The following is a 27,242-nucleotide window of genomic DNA, read 5'->3' as shown; positions in this document are numbered from 1 at the left end:
TAATTGTGTTAGCAACACATTAATAATATTGAGTTATTGTCATGAATTAGAAAACCTAATTTGACTTTTTCGCATTATAAAAATTTTTGGTGGGCTTGAGCAGAAGTCAGAGGTTGTCTTCAAGTCCAAGTCCAAGTAAAGGCCCAAAAAAGGAAAAAGAAAAGAAAAGGCCCAATACAAAACCGCCCTTTATCCGTTTATTTTTTGTTGTAAATTGTGGTTTGTTGAATGCTAATTAATTGCTAAGGTTTGATCCTAAGACGGAGACGAGGTTTCTATGTACAATGGAAGCTTCGTTTCTTGTTCCCTCGCCTTCTTTCATTGGATTCAGGTTCTCTTTCTTACTTAACTTGCCTGCAATCCTTTAAGGTCTAAATGAGATGGGTCTATCTGAATTGTGCTTACTTAGTTCTTTAATGCTTTGCTTCTCCCAACTGTAAAATCATAATTCATAACCTACCAGTTCCATGTCACTCTTTTGTTTGCTTCAATCACCTTGGGATAATAACAACTTGATTAATTCAACCTTATGTGCTTTATTAACTCAGCACCTACTATATGGAACACACACACACACAAAATAAAATAAAATTGTAAATGGGTTGTATGAGATTGATATCAGCACATCAAAGTGATGGTTACAAGCAGTTATTGTATGGGGATGGGAAAAGGGACTACAGTTGTAAGGTGGTTGAAGAAATGCATTTCCTTACTTGTTGAGATTCTGGAGAATGCTAAACTGTGATATTCAGTAATTTTTTAGTCAATTTACTTTTTCAGGCTTCAGAATTGGTGTGGTTTATAGGAATAAGACTCCTTACGTTACTTCAATTTGTTCAACTATTTTTCTAGGTATTTGGAAAGGAAATGGATAACTCACCATCTCCTATTTGATGTTCTGTTTTTAAAGTATTGGATACTTGTAAATGAGTTGATAAAACGGCCATGAAAAGATCCGTGAATGAAATATGCATAGGTTCAACATATATGGCTTTGATATCAATTAATTGTCGCGTGATTGCTTCATAGGGGAAGTAGCAACATTATCTAAGTAGCTTGTTGATTTTAGGTGGGCTTGGCTGTCATTTTATGAGATTAGGGTGGAAAACATTTGGTGCCAGTATGGAAATGAGGTTGATCATTGTGGGAATTCATCTTTGACCAGACTATGTTCTAACGTCAATTCTATGGATTTGAGTTAATGTGGTTTTTTGAGATGCTTTTATAGTATCATAGGAAATTAATTGTCTTGTTCAATCGAACCATTGGATTATATTTCGAAAATTGACATATATGAATCAGATGGAACTGGACACAGGCACACTAATGCATATAGATGAGGGCAAAATTTCTTTTAATAATTTAGGTGCAGTTCTATGGCTAAACTTTATACATGTTTAATCTGTGAGTGCAAATAATCATTCTCGGCTATCCTTGTTGCTTTTTAGTTGCCAAGTCTTGATTTTATTTTACATATCTGATTAAATAATTTCTGATGGCTAGGTCTAATGTCCTTTGTTATCTATTATTAGGACAAGCAAAGAGCTTCCTTATATGCTGTCATCGTGTGAGTTAAAAAGCATAACATGCTTCTCAGTTTGTAATCAAAAGAAGAATTATGGTCGAAAGCTTTACACTATACCAATTAAAACTGTTGCTCGGTTCTGCATCTCAAGATCTTCGGTTAGGTCATTGGAATCTGGCGGGACAGGCCCACATAGTGATGCATATACAGTTCCAAATGACCGTCAGAGGTGGGAATTGGTTGAAATGATATTGACTTCTTCCTTTCTTTTACTACTTATGCCTTGTCATATTTTGAAGTATTTCTGAATTCTATTTTTGAGCCTAAAATTTTCTATCCTATGTATTAGAATTTTGTCCCCTAAGGATAAAGCATCTTTTTGTGATTGTCATAACTTAAATTGTTCATTATCGGATTGACAATGTCCCTTGACTCTGCAAGTTACACATTCCACAGAAACAGCAATTTTGAGGGAGAGTTGGAAGAATTATTTGATGAAGTCAAAAGAATGATAAGGACGGGAAACAAAAATGATGCTGTAGACCTGCTTAATGCAAATTATGAACTGGTAAAAGAGAGGCTGAATGCAGGTGCTAAAGGCATAGAAGAAGCTGCAGCTTTGGACATCTTAGCACTGGGTTACATGGCTGTTGGAGACTTCAAATTTGTTGGTTCTCTGTTGAATATGGTATTTTTTCCTTTTCCCCCCACTCTTGTGCATTCTTTAGTCATTTTGATATCTTTACCAGACTCTGCTATAATGAGAGTACAGTAAGGAGTCCTTGTGTGTGTATGTGTATTTTTTTTTTTTTTTTTCCAATTATAAAAAAAAACCACTCCTCGTTAAACCCGATCAGCGAGTGTGGGGTGGAGACAATCCTTGTACGCAACGTTACCCTTACATAATTACAAAGAAGTTGTTTCTTGGATTCGAACCCATGACCTTTCAGTCATGAAGGAATAACTTTTTTTTTTTTTTTTTTCGGTAAACAAGGAACAACTTTACCACTGCTCCGGTTCGCCCCCTTATCAACATCAACAACACCTTTAACCCAAGCTAATTGGGATCGGTGGTAGATGAACCCAATGATAAATAAGAGGAGATTAAAAAATAAAAAAATAAATAAAAATAAAACTTGGGGAAGGGGGAAATAAGATAAAAGACAAGAAGGGGGAAAAGAAAGAGAGGGGGGATTGAAGAGGAAAATGACTAAAAAGGGATCATCTGGAATGGTTTGAGGCCTTAATGAATAAATGGTTGCCAAAAACATATGCAGTCAAATAATTGCAATCACTCTTGACAGGCATGTTTTCTTGCACAAAGCTGAGTGTTTCCAACTGTCTGGTTATTAGTTTTCTATTAGTATTATTTGACCTCACTTATACTGAAGTACTTTCCTTTGTGACTGTCTTAGTCTGTATTTACCTAGCTGGTAAATGCAAATAATTGTATGTTCCAGATTTCTGTTGAAATCATATTTCTATTGCTGAAGGCATGCATTTGCACACCTATTTCTGTTTTTTTCCTTCTTAAATGTTTAGTGATTCACTCCCTTTTCTCTATGGTATTTATTCGTAATTAATGGCCAGATGAAAGAAGTTATTGACACTTTGAAGGAAGATGAACCACATCTAGATTCAATACTTATCCATATGGGAAGTATGTATGCAACATTAAGCAAGTTTGAAAAATCGTTGGACACATATCAAAGGGCTGTCTACATTATGGAGAGAACCTATGGTGAGTGCATCTTTCAGTTAGTAATATTATTATTTTTTTACTATTTAATCTTATTTTCCTATGGTGAATGGTTGTGGTTATTTATGTTGGGTTACTTATCTGTTTGATTAAAATCCTGGATCTATTTTCTTGACATTTTTTAATTTGTGCATGTCTAGTTAGAAGCTACTTTAACAGTTTTCCATCTCCTGATATCTTAACACATTTCTTAATTTGTGCATGTCTATCTTTTAATTGTTGTATTCCATTTTTCAAATTCTGGTATACTGAATATAATTTCTTTTTATAGGTAAGGATAGCACATTTCTTGTCACACCCTATTTGGGTATGGCAAAAGTTCTTGGTTCTATTGGAAAAGCAACAAAAGCAATAGAGATATACCAGCGTGTAATCACTCTTTTGGAATCAAATAGAGGTGCTGAAAATAAGGATTTGGTTGTACCTTTACTTGGTCTTGGCAATCTTTTGCTGAAAGAAAGAAGAGCCAATGATGCAGAAACTCATTTTACTAGGTTAAGCTTCCTTTTTTTGTTTTCTTCCTTCCCTATTCAGTGCATTAGTGGCTCCTACCTTCTTCTATATTTACTTTTACTTTTTGTTGTTTTCTAGGGTTCTTAATATATACACAAAATTATATGGACAAAATGATGGAAGAATTGGAATGGCTATGAGTTCCCTAGCCCAAGTGAAGTGTGCTCTAGGTAACTTTATGATCTTGCTCATGCAGTTTCTTTGATTACATATTCCATTTTTCTTTTCTACCTCCTTTGTCTATTCTTTCTTTCCTGGTTGCACATTTAACATGAATATGAGCTAGAAGTTCATTCATGCATGATGGATCTTGTATCATGCAGAAGAATGGTGCAATAACCACCTATATATACACAAACTGTTTTTTAGTGTTAAGTCATATATGGAAATTACTTCCATGATGCTATTTTTTATCTTTAAATGGTGTCCAAGTACTGGCACTAGCTTCTTCTTTCCTTTACTTTTTATTTTTTATTTTTTCTGGCTACTCTAGGCACTTGTTTATGAGCGAATGTGTGATATATTTTGCAGGAAAGTCAGATGAAGCAATTAATTTGTTTAAACGGGCTCTTCAGATAATAAAGGATTCAAATTACATGTCACTGGATGACAGTATAATGGAAAAGATGAGGGTAGATCTGGCTGATTTACTCCATGCTGTTGGGAGGTAAACTTCCCTATAACCTTCGTATTAGGAACAAAGATATTAAGTATTTTTTATCATTTAAGAATAAAGTCCGACAAATTAAAGTATTTTTTTTTGGCTCACCTAATGGTTTTTTGCTGTATCACCTCCTCCTCCCCTGTCCCCCCACCCCTCCCTTCTCATAAAAAACGAACGGAAGATATAAATAAAACAGAAAGGAAATAAAAAAGTAAGACTAAGAACAGGTGAGGTTATTAAATGGAAGCTTTCTGCATACGGTAGCTCAACACTTAATTGTGGTTGTTTTCTATTTCTTTACTTCAAGAGGACAAGAAGGTAGAGAGCTATTAGAGGAATGTTTATCGATCACTGAAAGGTACAAAGGAAAGGAGCACCCTAGCATAGGGACACACATGATAAATCTTGCAACTTCATATTCACGGTCAAAGAATTATGTGGAGGCTGAGCACTTGCTGAGAAGAAGTTTGAAAATCATGATGAAGCATAAGGGAACCGATGACCAGTCCATCAGTTTTCCTATGTTGCAACTTGCAATTACACTCTACCATTTGAAAAATGATGAAGAAGCAGAGAAACTTGCCCTGGAGGTTTTGCGCATCCGCGAGAAGGCATTTGGAAAAGATTCTCTTCCCGTTGGTAAGTTTTCCCTTTCCTCCCAAAAAAACATGGTCAGGTTCAAGTCAATATTATTTAAAATAGTCATTATTCAATCAATTCAATTCAGTTGAATTGAGTTTCACTGATGAAAGGAAAAAAATCAAATACATGAGCCTAATTTTCCCTTTTTTATTTTGGCTGAAACTGATCTTTATCATATATTATGCATGGCAGGGGAGGCTTTGGACTGTTTGGTGTCTATTCAAACCAGACTTGGTAAGGATGACAGTGAGTTACTTGAGCTGCTTAGAAGGATCCTGAATATCCAAGAGAGAGAATTTGGATATGAGAGTGAGGAGGTTTTGGCTACCCTAAAGAAAATAGTATACTACTTGGATAAGCTAGGAAGAAAACATGAAAAGTTTCCCCTGCAGAGAAGGTTGTCTGTGCTTATGAAGAAGTATAAGCAGATGGTTCATCACTGAAAGGGTATATAATATGATTATGATGTTTTCCATCTTTATCCTTCTTTCATGCTTGAAGCATTTCTCCAAATGTTTTCATGTGTAATCAATTATGCTTTCCGGTGAAAGGAACATCTACCTTTGTGAGCGCTTAACCAGCATTCTTCAACGTTCCCGTTGGGGTTGGGGGTGCCAATTCGAAAACTCCTACCTTAAAATAAGAACGGAAGAAACCTTTAGGGATGGTTAAACAGGCAATATGAACCCACAAATGAACTATAAAAAATAAAAATAAAAGAGTTTAAGATCTTTGGCATCGGAGTTGGAAGGATAATTAGAATAATGAAACATACATAAAAAAGGAAGAAAGAACTGTTAAAATGGGTTGGTGTATCCTATTATGCCTAGCTCGTGTGCAGATTAGAGTCAAAAAAGTCTATGGAGTCAAATAACTCACAATAATAAAGGCCCATATGGGTTAGTCTAAGGGCCATTTAAAATTATAATTTAATTTAATTTTTTATTTTTTATCATATTTAATACATTCAAAATTATTTTAACAAATAAATATTCAATACTTTCATAAAATATTTTATACAAAATAAATTTTTTCATAATTTAATTTTTTTAATAAAATAATATTTGTATACAAATATACAAGTGAAAATATAAACAAAATTTTAATATAAGTACAAATCTAATTTTACAATCTTTGATAAGTTTCGTCGGTAAAGGATGCCATCAGATGAAAATTTTCTCAACAAGGGTCATAATAGCACCATTCTTGACATTGATTCTTGTGGAAAGCCAAAAGGGCGATGGAAAAATGATTTTAAATCCAGTATTGAACAATTGTATTTAGTGTTATATATTTGAAAGTTAAACCATTGGTTTTCTTCAATTACTACCATAATAAAAACCATTATATTTATTATTATCCACGAAACTACCATGGTGCACTATATACAACAAATTTGGATATATAACATGCTTAGATGTTAATAGAATATTTTACTTGGGATAAGTTATTCTACTTACTATTTTTTCTGCCTACCTTTGGCTACCATTCTAAAAGACCGTTAGATTAGAATCTAAAGAGGAGAGAGAAAGATAAATGTTAATTAAGATTCTGATCTAATGGTTTTTTAGAGTGGTAGACAAAGGTAGGTAGAATAACCTATCCCATTTTACTTTTAATGCAAATTTGGATATACAACATGCATAGATGTCAATATAAAATTGAGAAAACTTTATTTTCACCAATTGTGATTTTATGATTTATCGCTTGCCCCTCGTGGCAATAAACTTGTTACTTAGATCCATTGTGCTTAAATAATTTATCATTTACCCCTGTGATTTCAAATTTTCACTTACACTCATTGTAGTTACAAAAATATATCACTTAGATCCCTTGTGATCTTATAAATATAAAAATATTTATTTTTTCTAGATTTTATTTTATATATTTATGAAATTATCAAATAAAATTATAGTAAAATTAATAATTAAATATTAAATTTAAAAATACTTCAAGTTATTTATTTTGAAATTAATTTATAAATCAACTTAATTTTTTTATTTATTTTAAAAATATATTTGAAAATTAAAAAAATATATTTAAGATAAATTAAATATATATTATCAAAATAAGATGTTTACTTTATTTAGATAATTTCATAATGATATTGGGTAAAAAATATATAAAATAAAATAATATTTGATTTGAATTTATTTTCATGATAAAAATAAGTGACTTTTTTAAAATTTATTTTTATTTATTTGCGTTAAATGCATTAGATGAGGATATCTAATAAAAAAGAGGGAAAATAATTTTTTTTATATGTATAAAATTATAAGGATATAATTGATATTATTATTAATAAAAATTAATTTAAATTTAAATAAATAATTTATATTTTTCAGTACATAATTTTAATTATAATATGACAATAATATAAGATAAAAGGGAAGAAAAATAAAAATAAAATTATATATATAAGACCACAAGGGGTCTAAATGATATATTTTTATAATCACAATGAGTGTAAGTGAAAATTTGAAACCATAGGGAATTAAATGATAAATTATTTAAATACAATGGGCCTAAATGATAAATTTAAAATCACAAAGGGTTAAATGATAAATCATAAAATCACAATGGGTGAAAATAAAGTTTTTCTTAAAGAATTTTATTTGTCTGATGCTCAGATGAAATTCTATGTTGAAACACATTGTCATTGTTAAAAATTTTATTTTTACTTATATTATGTTTATAATTTATTTTATGATTATAAATACTTAAATTTATATATATATTTTAATATTTTTAAATAATTAAAATTTTGATAAAAAAATGTTTGGCCGGCGGATAAGTCTTAAACCAGTCTCCTAACTTATAGGATTTTGGAAGTTAGGAGTAAAAATGTCCCCTCCACAAAAAATTCTTAATAAATTAGGGTCAAATATAAGTCTTTGCGGATTAGCATGCAGACTTGAGTACATTTTCGCAGCTCTAGAATTCAAATTCATGGTAACTAGATTAATTTTGGAATGTTTTACTTTTTAATTTACTCTAATCTTAAGAAATAAGAAATAATATGCTTAAATTAATAAATAAAAAAGAAGAAGGGGGAAGGAGGGTGGGGAATATACGATAAAGTCAATTTCACTACATTGGATAATCATCCGCGCCACATTTTAACACAATTGCGTAAAATTGGAAAGGAAGAAAAAGCATTGACAGGGATTTAATTGGAATAAAAATATTGAGAGATTTTGACCCATCCTATCAAATAGTGTTTGGATTTGCATTCATATATGCTAAGCTGAGTGAGGTAAGGAGAAGAAAAGGTCTTGATTAGAAGTTATGGCCTGTTCGAGGGATGCGTGCAACAAATTAAATTCAAGGGTCGTTTTCTTTTTTTCTTATAAGTAAAAAGGGGTACTACTAAATAAGATAACTAAATATTAACATATGGGGAATTAAAGCATACATTTTTGTTGTACCCAAAAAAAAAAAAATACACTTTTGTCAACCAAAAATTGAAATAAGAAAACAAGGAAAATATATATTTTTTAATAAAAGAAGTCTTACAAAGACAAGGCACAATGAAACTGACACCTTCCCGGGAAAATACAGGAACAGTGATCATTTTATTGCAAATTTTTTTTATTAGACTATCACGTAGTAAATTTTTCGAAAATGACATGCGACATATTTTATTACACTGTGTAGCGAAATATGTTTGTATATAATTTGCTACACAATATAGTAAAATATGCCATAAAATGACACGTATCAAGCAGGCAGAATCCAAGTATAATTCGCTACACAGTATAACAAATTTTTGTCTGCTTGACACGTGTCATTTTTGCTGACTGTGTAGCTTAACATGACATATTTCGCATCACTGTGTAGTGAATCATATGCAACAAAATATGCCACATGACATTTTGATAAAATTTATTGTTAGCATCATGACAGTCTGGTAAATTTTTTTATAAAGTGTGACAAAATGGTGAGTCTCCCGAAAATACACGGAAGGAGAATAAAGAGATAAGTGAAAAAGCACATATTTATTGAGGACAACAAGCAGTCAAATAAAGCATGGGACAAGGACATGGGAACAAAGTAAAGGATTACCACGCTCTCTTTTTTTATCTGTTTGTCAACGTGTCGTTACAAATTATTACAATTGTTACAATTACCATGGTCTTACTCTTACCTTACTCTATAAAGAGGATTCTCTTGTACGGGTGTTCATGCGAATCACCGATTCACCGACATGTTTCGGTGTAAAAAGGAACTTCAGATCTTAAGCAAAGGCAAGTCTTCTCTCTCTCTCTCTCCATGTGTGTCTGATTTTGTGTCTCCTTTAATCAGTTAATCGAATATCCTTGTCGTTCCTTGCTTCATGTTTACTTCTTAATCTGTTTATATGCTAGAGATTTGGGATTAACACTTTCATTAAGATTTGATTTTGATCTTCATAGGTTGCATCTAATGTTCTGAAATTTTGTCTTGCTGATTCAACAGATGTAGGGTCGGTCCATTGAACGATGCTCCTTAAAATAGTTTAAATCAGAGACCAAGTGGTAATGGCATCAGCTGAAGGGAGGGCTCCATACACAGCTAATTATTTTACTCATGATTTCCGTATTCCCTTGAATTCTTCAGACCAACAATCATTAAAAAAATTAGTATCTGATAGGGAACCTTGTAATTCTATTAATGATCAAAAAAATTGCACGCCCCATGATCTAAATCCTGATAGGTTACCAGACATGAAGTGGTGGCTACATGTGAAAAGCAACTTGGGGGGTGAAGCAAAAAATTATACATGTCAAGATCTGAATTCCTCCGAGTCTGAACTCTCTGCCTTCTATGCTGGATTTCTTGATGACAATGTCAAAAATAGGGGAGATCAATCTATCAAAAACTTGGATTCTCTTACTTGTATTGGAAGTGCTAATTTATGTGTAGAGCAGCCAGGGCATGTCTCTCCTACGTGTATGAAAAACAACAACAATACCATAATGCCAAAAATTGAGGCTTCAATGTATAATGATTCACATTTTACTGCTAAGAAGAAAGATCAGGGGGAATTCTGTTTTTCAGATTATCATTTTATGGACTCTGATATTTCCAATTTCTTGGTCTCTGAACAAGGTAAAGTGACACCATCTGATCTGGAATCACATTTGATGGGAGCTGAGAAAACTCGGCCTTGGTGGCGCAGTGCCGCAAAGGATGAGTTAGCTTCCTTGGTTGCTCAGAAGTCACTTGAACATGTTGAGAATTGTGATCTCCCTCATCCACAGACTAAGCAATTTAGGCAGAGACACCTATATCCAAAGGTTGTTGACCATGATAAGACTCCACCATCATCTTTAAACCTGAAAGCTGATGCTGGTTCTTTCAATGGGGATGGTTATACATCTGGAACACCCACTTCTGGCTGTTCTGGCCGTTCATCTCAGGATTCAAACAAGCATTTCAGGTAATTCTGCAGAGGGATGCTTTACAATTTTTTTAAAACAGTTTTTTTTCTGTAATCTTTGCCGTCATGGTCAGTTCATATAGGAAGAAGATTGTTGTTTCTTCATGTTTAAAGTATTCAATTTCCAGATGCTAAACATTACCACAACTTAAGCATGTTATTTTTAATGCTATTTAATTGGGATGTATGATGGATGGATACTGCTAAATAATTGCTTTACCCATACTGGGTTTTTATTTGGTGCCATTACTTATTGGATACACATGGTTACGTACTCAATTCTCACTTATCTCTCAAGTACAAACCAGTCAATGCATACACCAAATTTTGTTTCTAAGTTGTTTGTTTTGTTTCTAAGTGAAACAAATTGCTACTCTACTACCTTCAAAATTTGTGCCTTCCTTAAAACTTTTTGCTTACTTGAGTTAGAAAATGATTTAAAACTGTATTTATATTATGATTTTAATACTTTATTTATGAAAAATGAATACTATCCATACCAATACCAAGACTTGTACTTGTACCCATGCAACAGTGATAGGGACTGATGCTAGTTATCCCATGTGCCAAACCCTCCATTATTCACATGAGATAGTACTCTTTTTTCTATAGCTTAGATGTGTGCATCCATCCATTATACCATTTCAAACCCAAATGACCTAACCGTGTTCAAGTAACATGAAGAAACCTCTTCATAATTATTAATTTCGACGGGTTTCAAAGCTATTTTATTTTCCTTATACCTCTAAGAGTACTGGAGTAGTGATGGTGGTTCACTTGTGAGTTCCAATGATAGGATAGGAGTAGAGTTGTCATAACTTCTACCATGCACCATCAACATCAAGTTGGAGGGGGTTCCTAGACCCACTTCACTCTTGGTCCCTACTGGATATGGATATTTTATGATACGGGTGAGTTATTTTTCCTTGATCTCCTCGTTTGACAGACTTGTGGCTCTGACTACATGCCGTTACCAATTTGCTAGAAGAAGCTTTAGTTATCCTTCTCAAGTTAACAGAGAATTTGATGACGTACATATTCAACTGAATTTAAGCCTGCTTTTTGTAGTTAAATGTATAGAGCTACTAACATGTGCAGGATATCAAGTAATTTATGAATTTAATTCACAAAAAAGAAAAGAACTTTAAAAATATATTCTCCCCACTTTCTTCTTAAGCTATGTTTAATTACATTGAAAAATATGTTTTTGCTTCTATCTTTGCTATCCCGTTGTTTTTCTTTTATAATATCTGCTAAGTCATGGACATGCACTACCTGGTTTTTAACCATTGAAAAATAATATTTTAGCCATTCTATTAAGTAAGAATTTAGGATGCATACCAACACTTCCTTGTGACTTTTTTTTTAAAAAATTTCTTGGAAAACAAGCTTTACAACTTTTCCACTAGTGAGTAGAAATATCATGATTATGCTAAGTTCAATTTATGATCAAACTATGCTCCATATGTTCAGTTCCAGGGAGAGCAAAGATTCTGGTTCAAGCAACAAAGATTGCCAAACAAATTCTGAGAACAGTAGCATGGCTGAGTTGTTGGAAGCATTGTGTCATTCTCAAACAAGGGCAAGAGAGGCTGAGAAAGCAGCACAGCAAGCATACAGCGAGAAGGAGCATATCCTGAGCCTCTTTTTCAGACAGGCTTCACAACTCTTTGCTTACAAGCAGTGGTTCCACATGCTGCAGCTTGAGAATCTGTGCCTTCAACTAAGAAACAAAAACCAGCCATTGCTAAATCTCTTTCCAGCAACCTTACCCTGGGTCCCATGCAGTGGAATGCTGCTCAAGAAGAGTCATGGCAGAGGTAAAAAGAAGAAGAGTAGTGTCAGAAGATGTGGGATTAGAAAATGTGCTGTTGCTTTTGCAGTGGGTTTAGGCCTTGCTGGTGCTGGTTTGCTTCTTGGTTGGACCATGGGATGGATGTTTCCTTCATTATAAATGACATCTTGGTTGAGACATTGACTAACATTAACGTATGCTTCTGCTATGCTCTTCTTGAGTTTGAGTTCTGTTGTGACTGATAAGATTCGCAAAAATGTATATATATGTGATGTTTTCCTTGGCTTCCATTTCCATCATTTGTAAATATTCATCGTCCTTTAAGACCCGTTAGTTGTATATATTAAAGATGACATTGTGTAGAAGGAATGCTACGGGTGGACATGTATAATGTTTTCTTTAAATATCAAATGTACTTAGTTACTTGAAATTTTTCATGTGTAAGTCATTTTAATTACAGTTTACGATCAGAAAAATTCTTGAGAGAGGTGATTTTGCATTTTAGGATGTGTTCATGTCATGTGGCCATGGCGAAGAGCCAAAGACCACTGCTAATGGTCTAGCTAATCACAATAAGTAGGTCTAATGTTGCTTGCCTCTTGATCCAAAATTTTACCTAACTCATATTCCAAAATTTTACATCCTTTCTGATATGAGATTTTATCGCTCACACTTAAATTCTAACTATTTATAATGATAGATAATACAAGAGCAATGCAGGGTGTTGCTGAAATATTCGTCGATGTCAAAAGTGTCAATAGACTCAATACTTAAATAACTAATTGACTGCGAAAAATAAGATAAATATCTTTTAAGTTGTCTCACTCTCATCTAGAGCAGGTAAAACGGGCTCGGCTCGGTGGGCCAACTCGTCCAACCCACCAAACGGGGCGGGGCGAGCTCATTTTTTGGCGGGTTGATAGCGGGCATAGGCGGGTCAAGGCGGGTCAGTGTAAAATAAGCTCGGGCTGGCGGGGCGGGCTGAGTTTTTCAGCCCACTTTCAAAAGCGGGGCGGGGCGGGGCGGGCCGACTCATTTTTTGGCAGGTTGACGGCGGGTGGGGCGGGGCGGGACAGGCTAAAGGGTGAAGAAATTTCTTTTATTTATTATTTATGTTAAAACTTTAGTTTCTACATACTTTATTCATCAAAAGTTAAATAATCCTTATTTTCAAGAATGATTAGCTTCTATAGTCTAACTTATTAAGATATCAGTCTCTAAAGGATGAAAAGCTATAAGTACCGATACTCTAGAAAAAATTATAAGAATCGAAACTTATAAATATGAGAATTTTATAAATACTAAAACTACCTTAAACCAAAAAATTTCTAGTGACACTAAATTGAAAAAGATTCTGGTATTTAATTTCCGGACAGAGTAAAATTGTATCGAAAGTGAAGATATAAAGATACATCTATCCAATTTTTTTTTTTTTTTTTTTGGATTCATCCAAGTTCATTTTAAACTTTAAAGTATATCATAATTTTAACTTTTTAACTCATTAAAATTAAAGGATGAGAGTAGAGGTGGCAAGGAGCAGAAAATAATGGAGCACCTTCTGCTTTCCTTCCCTACTCAGCCGAAGGTCCAGTCCAAGAAGGTGAGCAATTTTCCCTCTCCTTGTTCACCTCAATATGGTGCTGTCATTTCTATTCTTTGTTCTCATGTTTCGACCCCCCACTTGCATGTAGGAGAATATGTTATTTGGCCATCCTCTTTCTTTTTAAATTCTGACCCCTTCGAGCGACTCTAGAACTGGATGCTTGTAAGCTTAATATGAATTTTGTAAACTTGAACAAAAGCCTCTCTAAGGGTGCTAGACCAGCCCTTGGATTGGAATATTTGGTTAATCTTGGCATGCATTAAAACTGTATAGTCAGCCTGCTATAGACCTTGTTCAATCTCACTTAAGCTTTGTAGAAACTAGTTTGTAAATAGATAAACGTGTGCCCTTAGTTTCTCGCCGAACTGAGCTTGCAAGTGTATTTTAAGGAGTAGCCTTGTGTCATCTTTATCCTATTATTTCTGCCATGTTGGAACCAAAGGGGTCTTATGGTTACACAATAAAGAATCAATCATTAGTTTGGAATATGGACCCCCTGGTTGGAATATGTTGCGGTATCAAAGCTTTATATGAATTAAATTAATCTTGACAGCATGCTTTAGGCCTTGTTAGCGCACCATAGGTAAGTATGTTGGACATGCGAATAAAAATCATGAGGTTACTTTTAGTGTTAAAACCGAATTGTCATGCTTGACTAACATTGGATTTCTCACTGTTAACAAGTTGATTATATTGAATTGAAGTCAGGAAATTATTAGAAAAAGAACCCTGTAGTCCGATTAGGAACTAAGGGTCACAAGAAGTGAAAACGTATGCTAAGTATAGGAAAATACATGACGAATGATTCTGACTTGCTATATTTTGCTTAGGTGCGCTTATTCCCTAAAGTGTGGGCTGATTTACATGCTGTTTGGTTGATATTTGGGCACACAAGGTAAGTGTTTGGTGGTGAGACCTATTGTGACTATTAGCTAGTGTATGAGATTGTGAATAGTTGCTCACATGTGCTTTGGATGTGTACTCTGTTAAATGTTATATGTATTCTGCCTATGGACTTGTTATGATGGAACTTCTGTTATGAGAAGTAATTGTTATGCGGCAGTTTGGTATTAAAAGTACATGAAGTATATGCTATTATGATGATGATCTAGTCATGCATAAATACATCATAATTCATGTTTCTTTTGTGTGTGCGAAGCATATCATGGCATACAACATTGTGCATCCAGTTTGGAAACCGAATTATAATATAAGAAAGCATATGAATGAGCACGCATCATATAGGCATCCCTCCGGTACCAGGGTATGAGACACTTGGCTTCCGTCCGCATAGGCCACAGTTGGAATTCACCTTTGAGGGAGCCATTATGGAATATCCATTGTGTATGTTAGTACGTGCACGACGGTGCTATGAACGTACCTTACGAAGGCGTTATATACGCACTATGATAACTATGACGTTATATACGCACCATGATTAGTACTTTGGCTTTATATACGCACTATGATTATATGTTAGCATCTGTCCGGAAAGTTAAATGTTGATGCGGCTGTTTTGGAATTTTGTGCCTAGTCTAATATTGTTGCTTTACTGGTTTTACTGCCGCACTACTGAGATTTTTCTCACCCCTTCGGGGGCTCAATTTTATAAATTGCAGGAGTACGAAAGAGCATTTGATTATGATGTACTTGTATTGGGGATATTCTGTTTACATGCTACTGTTGGAAATTGTACTGTCTGTTGCTGATTTTGCTGAATGCGCATGAAATATTTGACGTTGGTGTAATATTTGGGAGATTGGAAAAATGTTGGATCATATATTATTTGGCTGTAACTTGGGATTTATGTACTGTTTGTAAATTACGTAATGTTGAACTCGTTTGCGAAAACAATTTTTGTTCGTTTTTAAATTCGGATTTCTGAAACTGATTTTGCGAGCACCTTGCGAGTTCTGTTTCTGGGACTACAGATCTCCGTTTGAGGAATAATTTATATGTGCTTAAAGCCCCATGTGTCTAGTTTAAGATTATATAAATTTTACAATGAAATTCTGAAAGCTCGATTTATTATGATTTTTGCAAGTCAGGTCGTTTTGGAACATTGCACTGATTTGTCTTATACTTTGCGAGTTCAGTTTCGGGAGCTAGACACCTCCGAATGAAACAATTTTTATATGCACGTAAAGTTCCGGATGTCTAGTTTCCTGTATCTAAAAATATTTTTTTAAGCTGTTGAACTCGAATTTATACGATTTTTACAAGGCAGCAAGGTTTTTCAGGAAAGCCATTATTTCAGCAAGCCATGCATTTTGTAAAGTTGCACTCTGATTTCAGTAAACTCCCAGATTTCAAACTAATAGTTAATTAGTAACTCGAAAACGCAGTGCTGTATTTATTTAAAAATTCGTTACGACTCTAATCCGCTTAGCAGACAACTCCCTTGGGTGCACACAGGGGAGGGTGTCACGCTAAATGGTATCTGTCACCATAAGGTTCCACCTTCTTTCCCAAAAATCATCCAATGAAGTTGAAAAATAAGGTTCATCAGACGAAAATTCAAGCTCAATCCCAAGTAAAGCATTGACCACAACATTGATGAGTCCCAAAACAACATCCACCAATAGATATAACAGACTACAGTGAACACCGAAAAGAACTGTGGGGTGCAGCTTTTGTTTGTGGTGAATTAGGCCAATTAGTAAAAGAACAAAAAGGAAGGCCTTAATTGGAAGAAAAAGATGCAAATTTGAGGGGTTTTGGTAAGAAGGGTATGTTTTTTTTGGGTGATTATGATTGGGAGGGAAGCAAAAGAGAGGAAAATGAGAAGGGATTTTGGTGAGTTAGATGAAAGAGGGCCCAAATCAAAGGTGAATAGAAGGAGCTTGAAGTTGGTGAGCCAAGTGATGAAGAAGGCAGTGACACCTGTTGGAAGAACAGTGGAGAGTTGAAGAGGTAGGATAGTGAAGAGGTACAAAACTGGGGATATGGATAGAAACCTGAATATGCCTTTGGGTATGTTTGATGATATGAAATAACAGTAACATAGAGAGGCTATCACTGAAAGCCATGCCTTCATTAAGCTCTTAATTTCTACTTCCAATTCCATACATTTTGAGCTTAACATGTTCTTCTTCTGTACCTAGCCCTTCTCCCTCTTGCTCAACCACTTTTATGATTCTAATCTGAAAAAGTTTTGTTGACAAAGAATCCAACTAGCAATAGCAACCATACAATACTTTTTACTTTTTACTTTTTGCTTTTTGTATTGATATCAACGATGGTGACATCCAATTACTTTTTTTTTGGTACATAGACATCCAATTACTTTAGTCTATATATTTGATTACTTATTTTAAAAATAAGGAAAAGTGGTTGTCATATTTTAAATGACAAAGTTATGTCATTTTAAGAGAGAGATAGACACAGAATAAATTTTTTTATTTAAATTTTAAATTAAAAAAAACACTCACTTTCTCTCTTACATGATTTTCGTTTTATGTGTCTATCTCTTTCCTAAAATGACATAACTTATATCATTTAAAATGACAAACACACTAAAAACAATAATTGAAGAAATATAAATTTATGTGAATATATAGAAAATTATTTATTTTGCATCGACCTGAATATTTAAGCTTGGTAATTAGACAAACCAAAAAAAAAAAAATGCAGCATCATGTAGCGGTCACATGTGCTTGGTTGGTTGTCTTTCGCGATGTCACGTGATCACAACGCGTGCGCTCTTGCGAAATATCATTCACCCACGTGCCGAGTTAGAGCTTTGAGATTTATATTATTTTATTCCGAAGTGCAAAACGAGGGAAAAATTAACAAATGTACAGCCTTGCATTTAAGCTGTAACAAACTAGAACATGATGGTTTACAAATAAAACAGAATAAAAACAGGCGAGATAAAATAAAATGAAATATGATAAATATGGTATAAATTTATTATGTTACTATTTAAATATTTTATGATACTATAAATTTTTATTTAATTATTTCATAAATACACAAAAAGATAGTGAAATAAAATGAAAATAAATAGAATAAATTCTATCAAGTTTATTTTTTTTCAAAAATTTTAATTACATAACCCAATTTTATCACGGTTCAAAACAAACAAGTCACACCTAATCATTTCCAAAATAACGTGCCAGAAACATGACATATATGATGCGCTAAACCAATTTTTACAAGTTGAAACTCAATTGTCGCAATTTTGGTTTTTAGGTGCTCATTGTAGAGGCTTCTATAGCCTTTTGCTGTTATCTACGCCATTCCTCGAAAATTGAAGAAAGGCTAAATATCCATCAACTGTAATAATACTATCAACTCGTGCATCACTCCGAACTCAACCACAATTTTACCCTTACTTAAAGATGTTGTTTTGAGATTATGATCACAAAGAAGCAGATTTATCATGTTGCACAATAAAAATTATTTCAGTACTACTACCAAACATCATAAACTATTTACCCTGTCAATTCAAAGGCTTCTTTCCTTTCCTTGATCAGATTACTATAATCAATGGTGAGATGCTCAGAACATTTAAGCCAGGACAAAGAAGCAATCTAATCATACCAGATCTGAAATGATAACTACAGGGTCCTGCCTAACTAAATAAACCACCAAATAAACAACCTCCATCTTAAGATCATCTATGTACAACATGTAGCATCATTATGCAGAAGTAAAGGAAAAAATAATAATAAAACAACAGATGTTTTAACTACTCTTCGAGCCAACCAGCTGAATGCCTGCGTGAATACTCAACGTGAGGACCGGAAGCAAAACCCTTCAGCACACAACGATGTCCAGGTTGGGGCACAATACGTTCAAAAGTGCCACTTCTATTATTTGTAATCCCACTATTAGTTTTTACAACATCTGAGACGGGCACCAACTGGTAATTGTCATCACCAACCTCAACTTGTGGAGAGGCCATATCGGATTTAGGCTGAAAACCTTCAACTGGGGATCTCTCATCAATAGGAATGGGTTGGCTATGGTCAGGTACTCCTTCAGTCATTTCATTTACAGCCTGCCTTTTGGCTGGTGAGCCCACACCCTGTCCTCTTGTATCATTTTCCCTAATATGTTTTCTCTTCCGTGATGTCTTGTGAGACTTGCTCATCACCAACTGGTAACTGTCATCACCAACCTCGACTTGTGGAGAGGCCATATCGGATTTAGGCTGAAAACCTTCAACTGGGAATCTCTCATCAATATGAATGGGTTGGCTATGGTCAGGTACCCCTTCAGTCATTTCATTTACAGCCTGCCTTTTGGCTGGTGAGCCCACACCCTGTCCTCTTGTATCATTTTCCCTAATATGCTTTCTCTTCCGTGATGTCTTGTGAGACTTGCTCATCCTACATTTCTGTCCCTGTTGTCTCTCTTGGTTAACATTACCATGATGTGAACTTCTTTTCTGACCTTCATTTATAGATGCTTGAACTTCCTGATCATTAGTTGACTTTAAGAGATCATGATTTAGCATGAGGTTGTTACCTTTATTACAATCAATAGTATGATCAGCTGGCAACATTTCAGTATTAAAGTTTTCTATATCTAATACTTGACTGGTCATGTGACCATGCTCCCGGGCTATGAACTTGTGTCTAGTGGTCCAGTCAGGATGGCTCCATAGGGAGAATAGAGGTGGCCTTCCATTCCGCTGGTCTTGTTGTCCATCATTTACATCATCTGATCCAAGCACATAAGATGACTAGGGGAAAAATGGACAAGAACATGAAAAAAAAAAAAAAACAACCATTAGGCCACCAAAGAACATGCATCAGGAAAAGTATAATTTAAATTCACATTAAAGCTGCACTATACATATGTGGGCACTTTCTCAGGGTGTAATAAGACTTGACACACCTAACTATTGAATCACCTTTACGAGCATTGAATTTTATCAATTAGATTGGAAGTTACTTAAGGTAGATGAAGCTCCTGAAGTGTCATGTAATTTAAATTTGACATGCACTTCATTGAATTACTTTATTTTAATGTATGACATGTTTTAAAATATAAATAAATGTCAAATATTAGAATAGATGCTTCAACAGTTTATATTAAGTTCGGTACTCATGATCATCACTACTATGGAATAAGTGGATCCTACAAACGGGGAATGATTAACTTACAATGAAGTAAGAATAACAAGTTTTATATCTGCTTGGGTTAGTGTAAAGCCATGGACGTATCCCGTGGAGGGTAGAGTGTGTTGATCTAGGGGTGCTCATCATGGTAGCAATGGCAAAGACCAAGGCACCATTAAAGCTTCCCATGTGCTCTATGTAAAAGGGGAGGGGGTCGGGGTCCTATAAAGTGGCTATGGTAGTAACAGCTCATAGATGTAAAAAAGAGAAGATGTCCCTTCCATGGGGGAAAGGGGTGTATTTAGAAAGGAGATCTCTCCCTCCAGCGTGGGAGAGAGGATGGGGGGCCATACCACCTAGCCAGCTTAGTCTCTTAAACTAGGCATGTTGTACCCACTGTCAGTGCACAGTGGGAAAGGGGAATCCACTGTGATGAGCCTCTATGGCTCATCATGGGGTGCCCTCTAAAAGGATCTATGGGCTATTGATATTGGGCCCAACTTGCTGGGCCTATATAGTGGGCCGGTCAAAACAATATCCAATTTTAACCATTGATTTAAGTGCAATTAAAAGGCTCTAAATTATCAGTCACATGAACCCTTAGATGCATGTGGAATCGCCAACTAAGATTGAGAGTGTAATATACACCTGTGTAAAATTATCCTACTCCTATATATATTGAAAAGAGAGAGAGAGTGAGAGAGAGAGACACTGACCATGCCTAATAGAAAATTCTTATCCTCCCAGACAAGATCATACCGTGGTAGTTTTTTTCAAGCCTGTAACAAACAAGGAAACAAATGTGAATTTTTTTTTTTTTTTTGTCTCCAACAATTAAGGAAGCAACAGCTCTAGGGTAGTATAAGGAGGCTATCTATGGAAGGAATGATTATTTGATTTTCCCATCACTGAAAAAAAGGACAAGAAAAAGGAACATGCCTCTGTGTCTCTGGTGGTACTATAAGAATGAGGAGCTTTGGTTTAAACTCAAGAGCCTTGTCTATAAACTTGTTAGCCAAATCTGCTTTAACCCCAAAGGGGGAATCGAGGCACATGATCTGCTCCAGAAGAAAAAAAATAAAAATAAAAACTTAGTGCATTGGTCTTGAGGATATGCACATCTCAACCACACAATGAACAATTCTTACCAACTGTGATCCTGTAGGCAACTCTGTTGGTTGGACGGTCATCCAATCCCTCCTTTCAAAACTAAAACCATTCTGTCATTCAAGAAAAAACCAGTAAAGAAAACAAGAAGATAATAATAAACAAAATCCTTAACTATTGTCTTCATTTACTAAAATTAGGTGATCCTTTCATAAATCATCATGCTCAAAACATGAGTTTTCCCTAGAACCATGTATAATTCATGTTAAACTGTTCACACCAGAGTCAAGTTAGTTATTTTACACAGGCTATTATTACTGCTATTATTTATGCCCATAAAATAATTAAAAGCACAAAAAAGCCTTCAAACCAAATGAAACAGTGTAACATCAAACTTCTTTTTAGTACTCATTACATTCCACATAAGAAAGATGGGTTTTGATGTATAATATCATTGATCTAGCAGTCTTCAAAGGTATTAACCAGCTATATATGGTGACAAAGAAAGTCTAAGGATGTCATGCAGTTGAAGCACTGAAATATCCCAGAAAATTCAACCAGAGTCCTAACAACATGCATACATATGCTGTGTAGTTCCTAATCGCTATATTGCATATTTGCCATATTTGTACACCCACCCATACATCAAATGCATTAACATTTACAAGGAATCCCCACCCCCACCCCCTCAAAAAAAAAAAAAAAAAGGCACACTCTTTTAAGTATCAATCAAAAGACACATCTGCGTGTATTTTTGCTGAATATATGCAGTACGTCAAATTCTTGCCAAGTTTTAACGCAGTAGTCTAGTCCTCATCCATACGTTCCATGAGATAATGATCAATATCAATGTAGATAGAGGAATCAAAAAATAATTAAAAAAATGGAAAATCAAAAGATTATGCATACAATGATGTAAAATCAAAAGCAAATATGACTATAAACAAAGATCCACAAGCACTAGAGTTAAGTACGTTCCCAAACCAATAAAGATTTAAAGATTGTGTTATCTTTGAATACAATGGGGCAGCAGCAAAAAGTACAGAGAAGAGATCATTGATAAACTGGAATATTAGAAATGGGTGAATATTCAAAAACTCGGCCAACTTCTTAAAAAATAGTCACAATACATGTAATACGAACACACACACACATTTTCAATATTTCAACATATATAACTGTCAATTTATAACCAATCATCACATTATGCAACTGACAGGAAGCAAAAATTGAATTACAACAATTAGAGCGATACAACTTCTAAATGTATATTCACCTTTGTTGGAAGTAGATCATAGTTTCTGTATGAGCATTTCTTTCCGGTCTCCTCAAGCTTTTTCTTCATAAGGATGCTAAAATCATTAGCACCACAACAAAAGTCCACAATCTGACCAGAAGTAACCATGCCAATCAGGTATTCAACATCAAGTATCAGAAATATATTAACAATGTCAAGAATGGTAATCAAACAGACAGAAAATAATAATTTGACCAGGAAGATCAGATACTTTGTTGTACAGAAATGCCAGATAAAGAAAATTCAAGTAGACAAGTGTGAAATCTAAAGGAAAAAACTGGAGAAATATAAAAGCAAAGATTTAAAGCACGTTGAGGACAAAAGTCAAAGCAACAGAGAACTCCAAAAGCCGGCAATATTAAGTTCCCTCAAATCATTTTACAGCAAATATTCCAAGAAGAAACTAGAAACTGAAGATTTGATAGAATGACAATTCTGTTATTATTGTCACTCAGTTTCAGGTGAATATAAACGAGTTTAATGACAAAATTCATGCAAATGGAGGTAAAAGACCAAATATGTGCACAAGAATAGTAGTACTTACTGTATCACCATTCTGAACATACCAATGTAGTTTATCAATAATCTGCAAATGTAAAAAATCATTCTTTAAGCAATGCTTGATGGATGCAATTATGAATATTAATATGGATACATAGGTAACATGCAAACTAAATATAATTGGTATGAATACTATGTATGTGATGGCCAAAAAAGAAATTCATTTGAACACAATAAAAAGTATGGTCATATCTGAAGCATATTGCTCCAGTACCCTTTTGCTTTTATCACATGCCCGGTTTAATCAAACCCAAAAAACCTACAAACCAAGGGATATAATTATACAGGAAAAAACTGAACTGAACAGAGGCAGACAGACACAAAACTAAAGTACTCAACAGGGTGAAGAATGCAAACTGCAGAGGTGAGGCTTGGCCAGAAAACCACCAAAGAGCAGTTGATGTGTGTCAAATTGAAACAACAGACGAGAGAGACGGAGCAGAGGCCATATTATTATGAAAATCTTATTATTCAAAATAACGTAACAGACAATCTTATTATGACACATAATACGCAGTGGAAATCGAAAGAAGAGAGAGAAAAAAACAAAGGGAAAAATAACAGATAAAAGAAGAAAGAAGGCAAAGAAAAAAAATAAAAATAAAAAGGTAAGAAAAAAATAAAAAGTGAAAATTGAAAACGAAGAGGAAGAGAAGAAAGAAGAGAGAAAAAAAAAAGTAAGAAGAAGAAAACAAAATAGTGGAAATCGAAAACAAAGAAGAAAAAGAGAAGAAAGAAAGAATATACATTTTATTAAATGTATTTTAATTTTTTTAAAATTATAATTTTATTAATGTATTTTTTTATTTTTAAAAATTATAATTTTATTGCAAAAATGTCATTTGACTAAGTCGGACACGGTCAAATTCACGAATTGGATTGGTCAAATTCACGAATTGGATTGGTCAAATTCATGTATCGGATTGGTCAACGTGTCGGAAATGTTGACAACATGTCGGATACGTGTCGGCGACACCGACTCTTCAGGTTTTTTAAAGTGTCGGTACTTTATAGCCCAACAACTTAAGTTTTTGAGTTAAATTAGTATTTTGATTATTTAAGCAGCAATAATTAAAATTATCAGAAGTAATCCGAAAATAGGTATGTACCTTGCACATAAATATCTGTTTCAGAACATCAGGGTCACAAACAGCTTCTACATCCTGAATGCTGCACTCACTCTCTAGCTTCCTTAGAGGTGTTTGAGCAGCCTGTATATACACAAGACAGAACACATAATCGTACAAGAAAATCCACAAAGAGACACACATTAATAAAAATAGGTACATACATCGACTGATCCTTCCAGCTTCCCCATTGTAATGGTCTCCTCCAGAACATTTCTGAATGCGTGAGTATGAGTAGAAGCAAGCTTGCGCTTTACACTCTCCAACGTAACTGATGATCTAGCTTCTTCAAACAAAGCCAACAAACTACATGGGAGGAAATAATGTCAGCATTCAAGTTTCAGACAAGAATCAAAGGAATTACATCATAATGCCAACCATTAAAGAAATACTCTGAAAGAACAAAAAGAATCAATAGCAAGAAAATAAGCAACTCAGAAGTCAGATTAGACACCTCTTCTCTGAATCAGCATCTGATAGAGGCAGTGAACAACTCAACTTTCTAATAGGCTCAACCAACGGGGTCTCATTATCAACCTGATTGACAGGCTTGATTCGCTCATAACCCTTATTCATTTCATTTGACTTTGGTTTGTTCTTCTTACTAAGTTCCCCAGATGACAGTCTTCCAATCAAATTAGGTACCTTATCTTTGCCAACATTGTTCTTCTTCAATATAACTCTCCCTTTGTCCGCAGGTTTTGTCCTCTCATCAGCAGCATTAATTTCTGGAACAGTGCCTTTAACATTGGGGAATTTTAAATGATCTCTTTTGGGAGTCCCAAGTTCATCATCAATCTCATGATTTCTGTTCCAAATAACCACAAAAAAACTTAAGTAGAGGTTAAGGACTAATTGAAAAAACAAAAACACCCATATAACACTTACAAACAATATATAAGAATGCGATTGTTTGATAGAAGACCTTCCCAAGCCCTTGGTTAATTATCTTCGTCATCAAAAGAGATCTGTCTGATAAAAGCAACTTGAGAGTCAGTTGTCTGGACAATATCAATTAAAATATTAAAATGAAGACAAGAAACACAGAAAAGGAGAGAAATAACCTTGGCAAACATTTGCGATGATAGGACTTTGGACAACGCCTACAAACAGCCATTTGCAACTCAGGTTCCATCTTATTTTCCAATTCTTTACAGACATAGCAATAATGAACGGGACAAATAAAAGGATGACCATCAGCGATATTTTTCTCAAGTTCCTCTCCAACATGCTTAAACTTAACTACCATGGGAAGTAACTTCGCAACACAACGTGGATGATAAAAACGGCCAAAGGTTGCAGAAGAACATTTAGTGACCTGAAAGAGGAATTCCCAAAATAACTTAGTTCCGTACAACAGAAGGAGGCTCCTGAAAAAAGCCTCTTGTTTCCTGTTAGAATATTAGATATGATAGGATTAGATTTGATTAGATATGATTGGATTCTGTCTTATCCGTAAATAGTCTGACTGTATTCTGACTGTATTAGGATTAGGTTTGGATTAGGTTTGGGCCTTACACTTAAGCCCATTAGAGTCTCTATATATTGTAACTCCCTGACACAGATCAATACACAACGTATTCTTTTACATTTAACTTGGTACCAGAGCTATTTCGTTCTGGGAACCCTCGCTTCTGCTTAGAAATCTTGTTCTTCGCTTTAAAACCTAAGCCCACTGCTTAGGAGTCATCTTTTCTTTGTCGTGCGTCCTTCCGGTAAAATATCAAAGGCTGTAAGTCCTCTCCAGGCATCTTCTGCACGTGTCCACAGTCACCGAAGCACCATCAGCCACTGTTCAGGCTGCCGGAGTACTTTTCCGGCGAGTTTTCAGTCTGGAACGAACGCGAACAGAACCCTCTCCTCCCGGCGACCTGCTCTTTGGAAGTCCGGCCACCATCGGAGTTGTCACGCGCTCTCACGCGCCTCCAGTCTTCTCTGCGCGTGGGCTTCACGCGCCACCTTCTGCCGGCGCGTGAGCACTATTCCGGCGGCTTTTTCCAGCCGGTCTTGGACAGAGAAGCTCGTCTTCTCCTCCTCTTTCTGGATCTGTGGTTGGTTCTTTGTGGGTCTGACTTTTTGTGCGCACCTCTTCTTGATTGGTGATCAGGTTCGTTTCTCTTTATTCGGTTTGTATCTTTGTGATTTGATATGGCAGCAAACCCTCCAATTCATTCGGAGGTCAAGTCTTCATCTCCTCCTTTGAGAAATTCTCCCAATATCATCTCTACCAATATTGGGTCCATTACCTCTTCAAAATTGAAGGGATCTGTTAATTACAAGAACTGGGCCACCTCTGTTCGAGTTTGGTTCTTTGGACAAGGATATGGGAACCATCTCACAACTAAGTCTACTGATGTCCCTAAGGAGGACAAGTCTGATTGGGAAAAGATTGACAACCAACTTCTGAGTATCCTCTGGCAATCCATTGATCCGATTGTCTTGGATATCTTTTATTCATTTCAAACTTGCACTGAAGTGCGGGAGGAAGCAAAAAACCTCTACACTAATGATGTTCAGCAGCTCTATTTCATCATCTCTCAGTTTATGGAATTGAGCAAATCATCTGACATTCAGATGGAGACATATATTGGCAAGAGTCGCTCTTTGATGCAGGCATATTTGGATATGCTGCCTTACCCTACTGATGCTACTGCATATCGGAAACAGGTGGAACGTCTCTTTATGGTTGCCACACTTTCTGGCCTTCCCGAAGAATATGATAATGTTCGTGATACTATCTTGACTAGTGGGGAGCCTGATCTATCCATGACGTATCAGCGTCTTCTGAATTTGAATAAGAAATCTGCTCCTGCATCGTCTTCTGCTGTTGATTCTACTGCTCTAGTTTCCCGTACTGATTTTCGCGGGCATATTGGAGGTGGACGTGGTCGTGGTAGAGGCCCAGGAGGCCCAGGAGGACGTAGCCCAGGAGGTCGTGGCCCAGGAGGCCCAGGAGGTCCAGTCGGACATGGTCAGCGACCTCGTTGTCATTACTGTCAGCAACTTGGTCATTATGAGGAACGCTGCTACACCAAGTATCCTCACATGCGACCTTCTTTTGCTGCTAATGTAGCTCAATCGGATACTGCTTCAAATGGTTCAGTCTCTCTCTCCTCTGAAGAATATGCAGCATTCCAGGCCCTTCTCAGGAAGTCC

The 27,242-nt window shown here is 35.2% G+C and overlaps 2 protein-coding genes and 2 pseudogenes across 3 annotated transcripts; 2 read left to right on the top strand and 2 right to left on the bottom strand.

Moving 5' to 3' along the window:
• Nucleotides 1–213: 213 nt before the first annotated feature.
• LOC133317810 (uncharacterized) lies at nt 214–5,671 on the top strand. 2 transcript variants are annotated; one of them, XM_061519702.1, is made up of 9 exons: nt 214–331; nt 1,533–1,754; nt 1,982–2,213; nt 3,116–3,266; nt 3,556–3,778; nt 3,876–3,967; nt 4,329–4,464; nt 4,769–5,100; nt 5,296–5,671. In XM_061519702.1, exons 1-9 carry the CDS (start codon nt 285–287, stop codon nt 5,544–5,546), a joined length of 1,686 nt encoding a protein of 561 aa, XP_061375686.1. In that variant the 5' UTR covers nt 214–284; the 3' UTR covers nt 5,547–5,671. The 2 variants fall into 2 exon arrangements, with proteins under 2 accessions (XP_061375686.1, XP_061375685.1); XM_061519701.1 differs by having other exon boundaries at nt 1,533–1,760; nt 1,946–2,213.
• Nucleotides 5,672–9,222: 3,551 nt separating this feature from the next.
• LOC133317804 (uncharacterized) lies at nt 9,223–12,697 on the top strand. Its single transcript, XM_061519694.1, has 3 exons — nt 9,223–9,350; nt 9,562–10,525; nt 11,999–12,697. The coding sequence occupies exons 2-3, from the start codon at nt 9,624–9,626 to the stop codon at nt 12,477–12,479; spliced, it is 1,383 nt and encodes a 460-aa protein (XP_061375678.1). The 5' UTR covers nt 9,223–9,350; nt 9,562–9,623; the 3' UTR covers nt 12,480–12,697.
• A 3,655-nt stretch (nt 12,698–16,352) lies between these two features.
• LOC133317820 (probable long-chain-alcohol O-fatty-acyltransferase 5) lies at nt 16,353–17,008 on the bottom strand (annotated as a pseudogene).
• Nucleotides 17,009–18,445: 1,437 nt separating this feature from the next.
• On the bottom strand, nt 18,446–26,258 carry LOC133317794 (protein ENHANCED DOWNY MILDEW 2-like; annotated as a pseudogene).
• Nucleotides 26,259–27,242: the final 984 nt, after the last annotated feature.

This window comes from Gastrolobium bilobum, unplaced genomic scaffold (assembly GCF_033153095.1).
Source record: "Gastrolobium bilobum isolate Gb01-03AN ecotype WA unplaced genomic scaffold, APGP_CSIRO_Gbil_v1 utg1481, whole genome shotgun sequence".
In the NCBI taxonomy this organism is placed as follows: domain Eukaryota; kingdom Viridiplantae; phylum Streptophyta; class Magnoliopsida; order Fabales; family Fabaceae; genus Gastrolobium; species Gastrolobium bilobum.
This window is presented reverse-complemented; position numbering and strand designations above follow the sequence as displayed.

Coding starts and splice junctions, on each gene's coding strand:
- LOC133317810 (XM_061519701.1), top strand. CDS start 285: ATGGAAGCTTCGTTTCTTGTTCCCTCGCCTTCTTTCATTGGATTCAG. Junction 2,214..3,115: donor TTGGTTCTCTGTTGAATATG/GTATTTTTTCCT, acceptor ATTAATGGCCAG/ATGAAAGAAGTTATTGACAC. Junction 3,968..4,328: donor CCAAGTGAAGTGTGCTCTAG/GTAACTTTATGA, acceptor TATATTTTGCAG/GAAAGTCAGATGAAGCAATT.
- LOC133317804 (XM_061519694.1), top strand. CDS start 9,624: ATGGCATCAGCTGAAGGGAGGGCTCCATACACAGCTAATTATTTTACT. Junction 10,526..11,998: donor GATTCAAACAAGCATTTCAG/GTAATTCTGCAG, acceptor CCATATGTTCAG/TTCCAGGGAGAGCAAAGATT.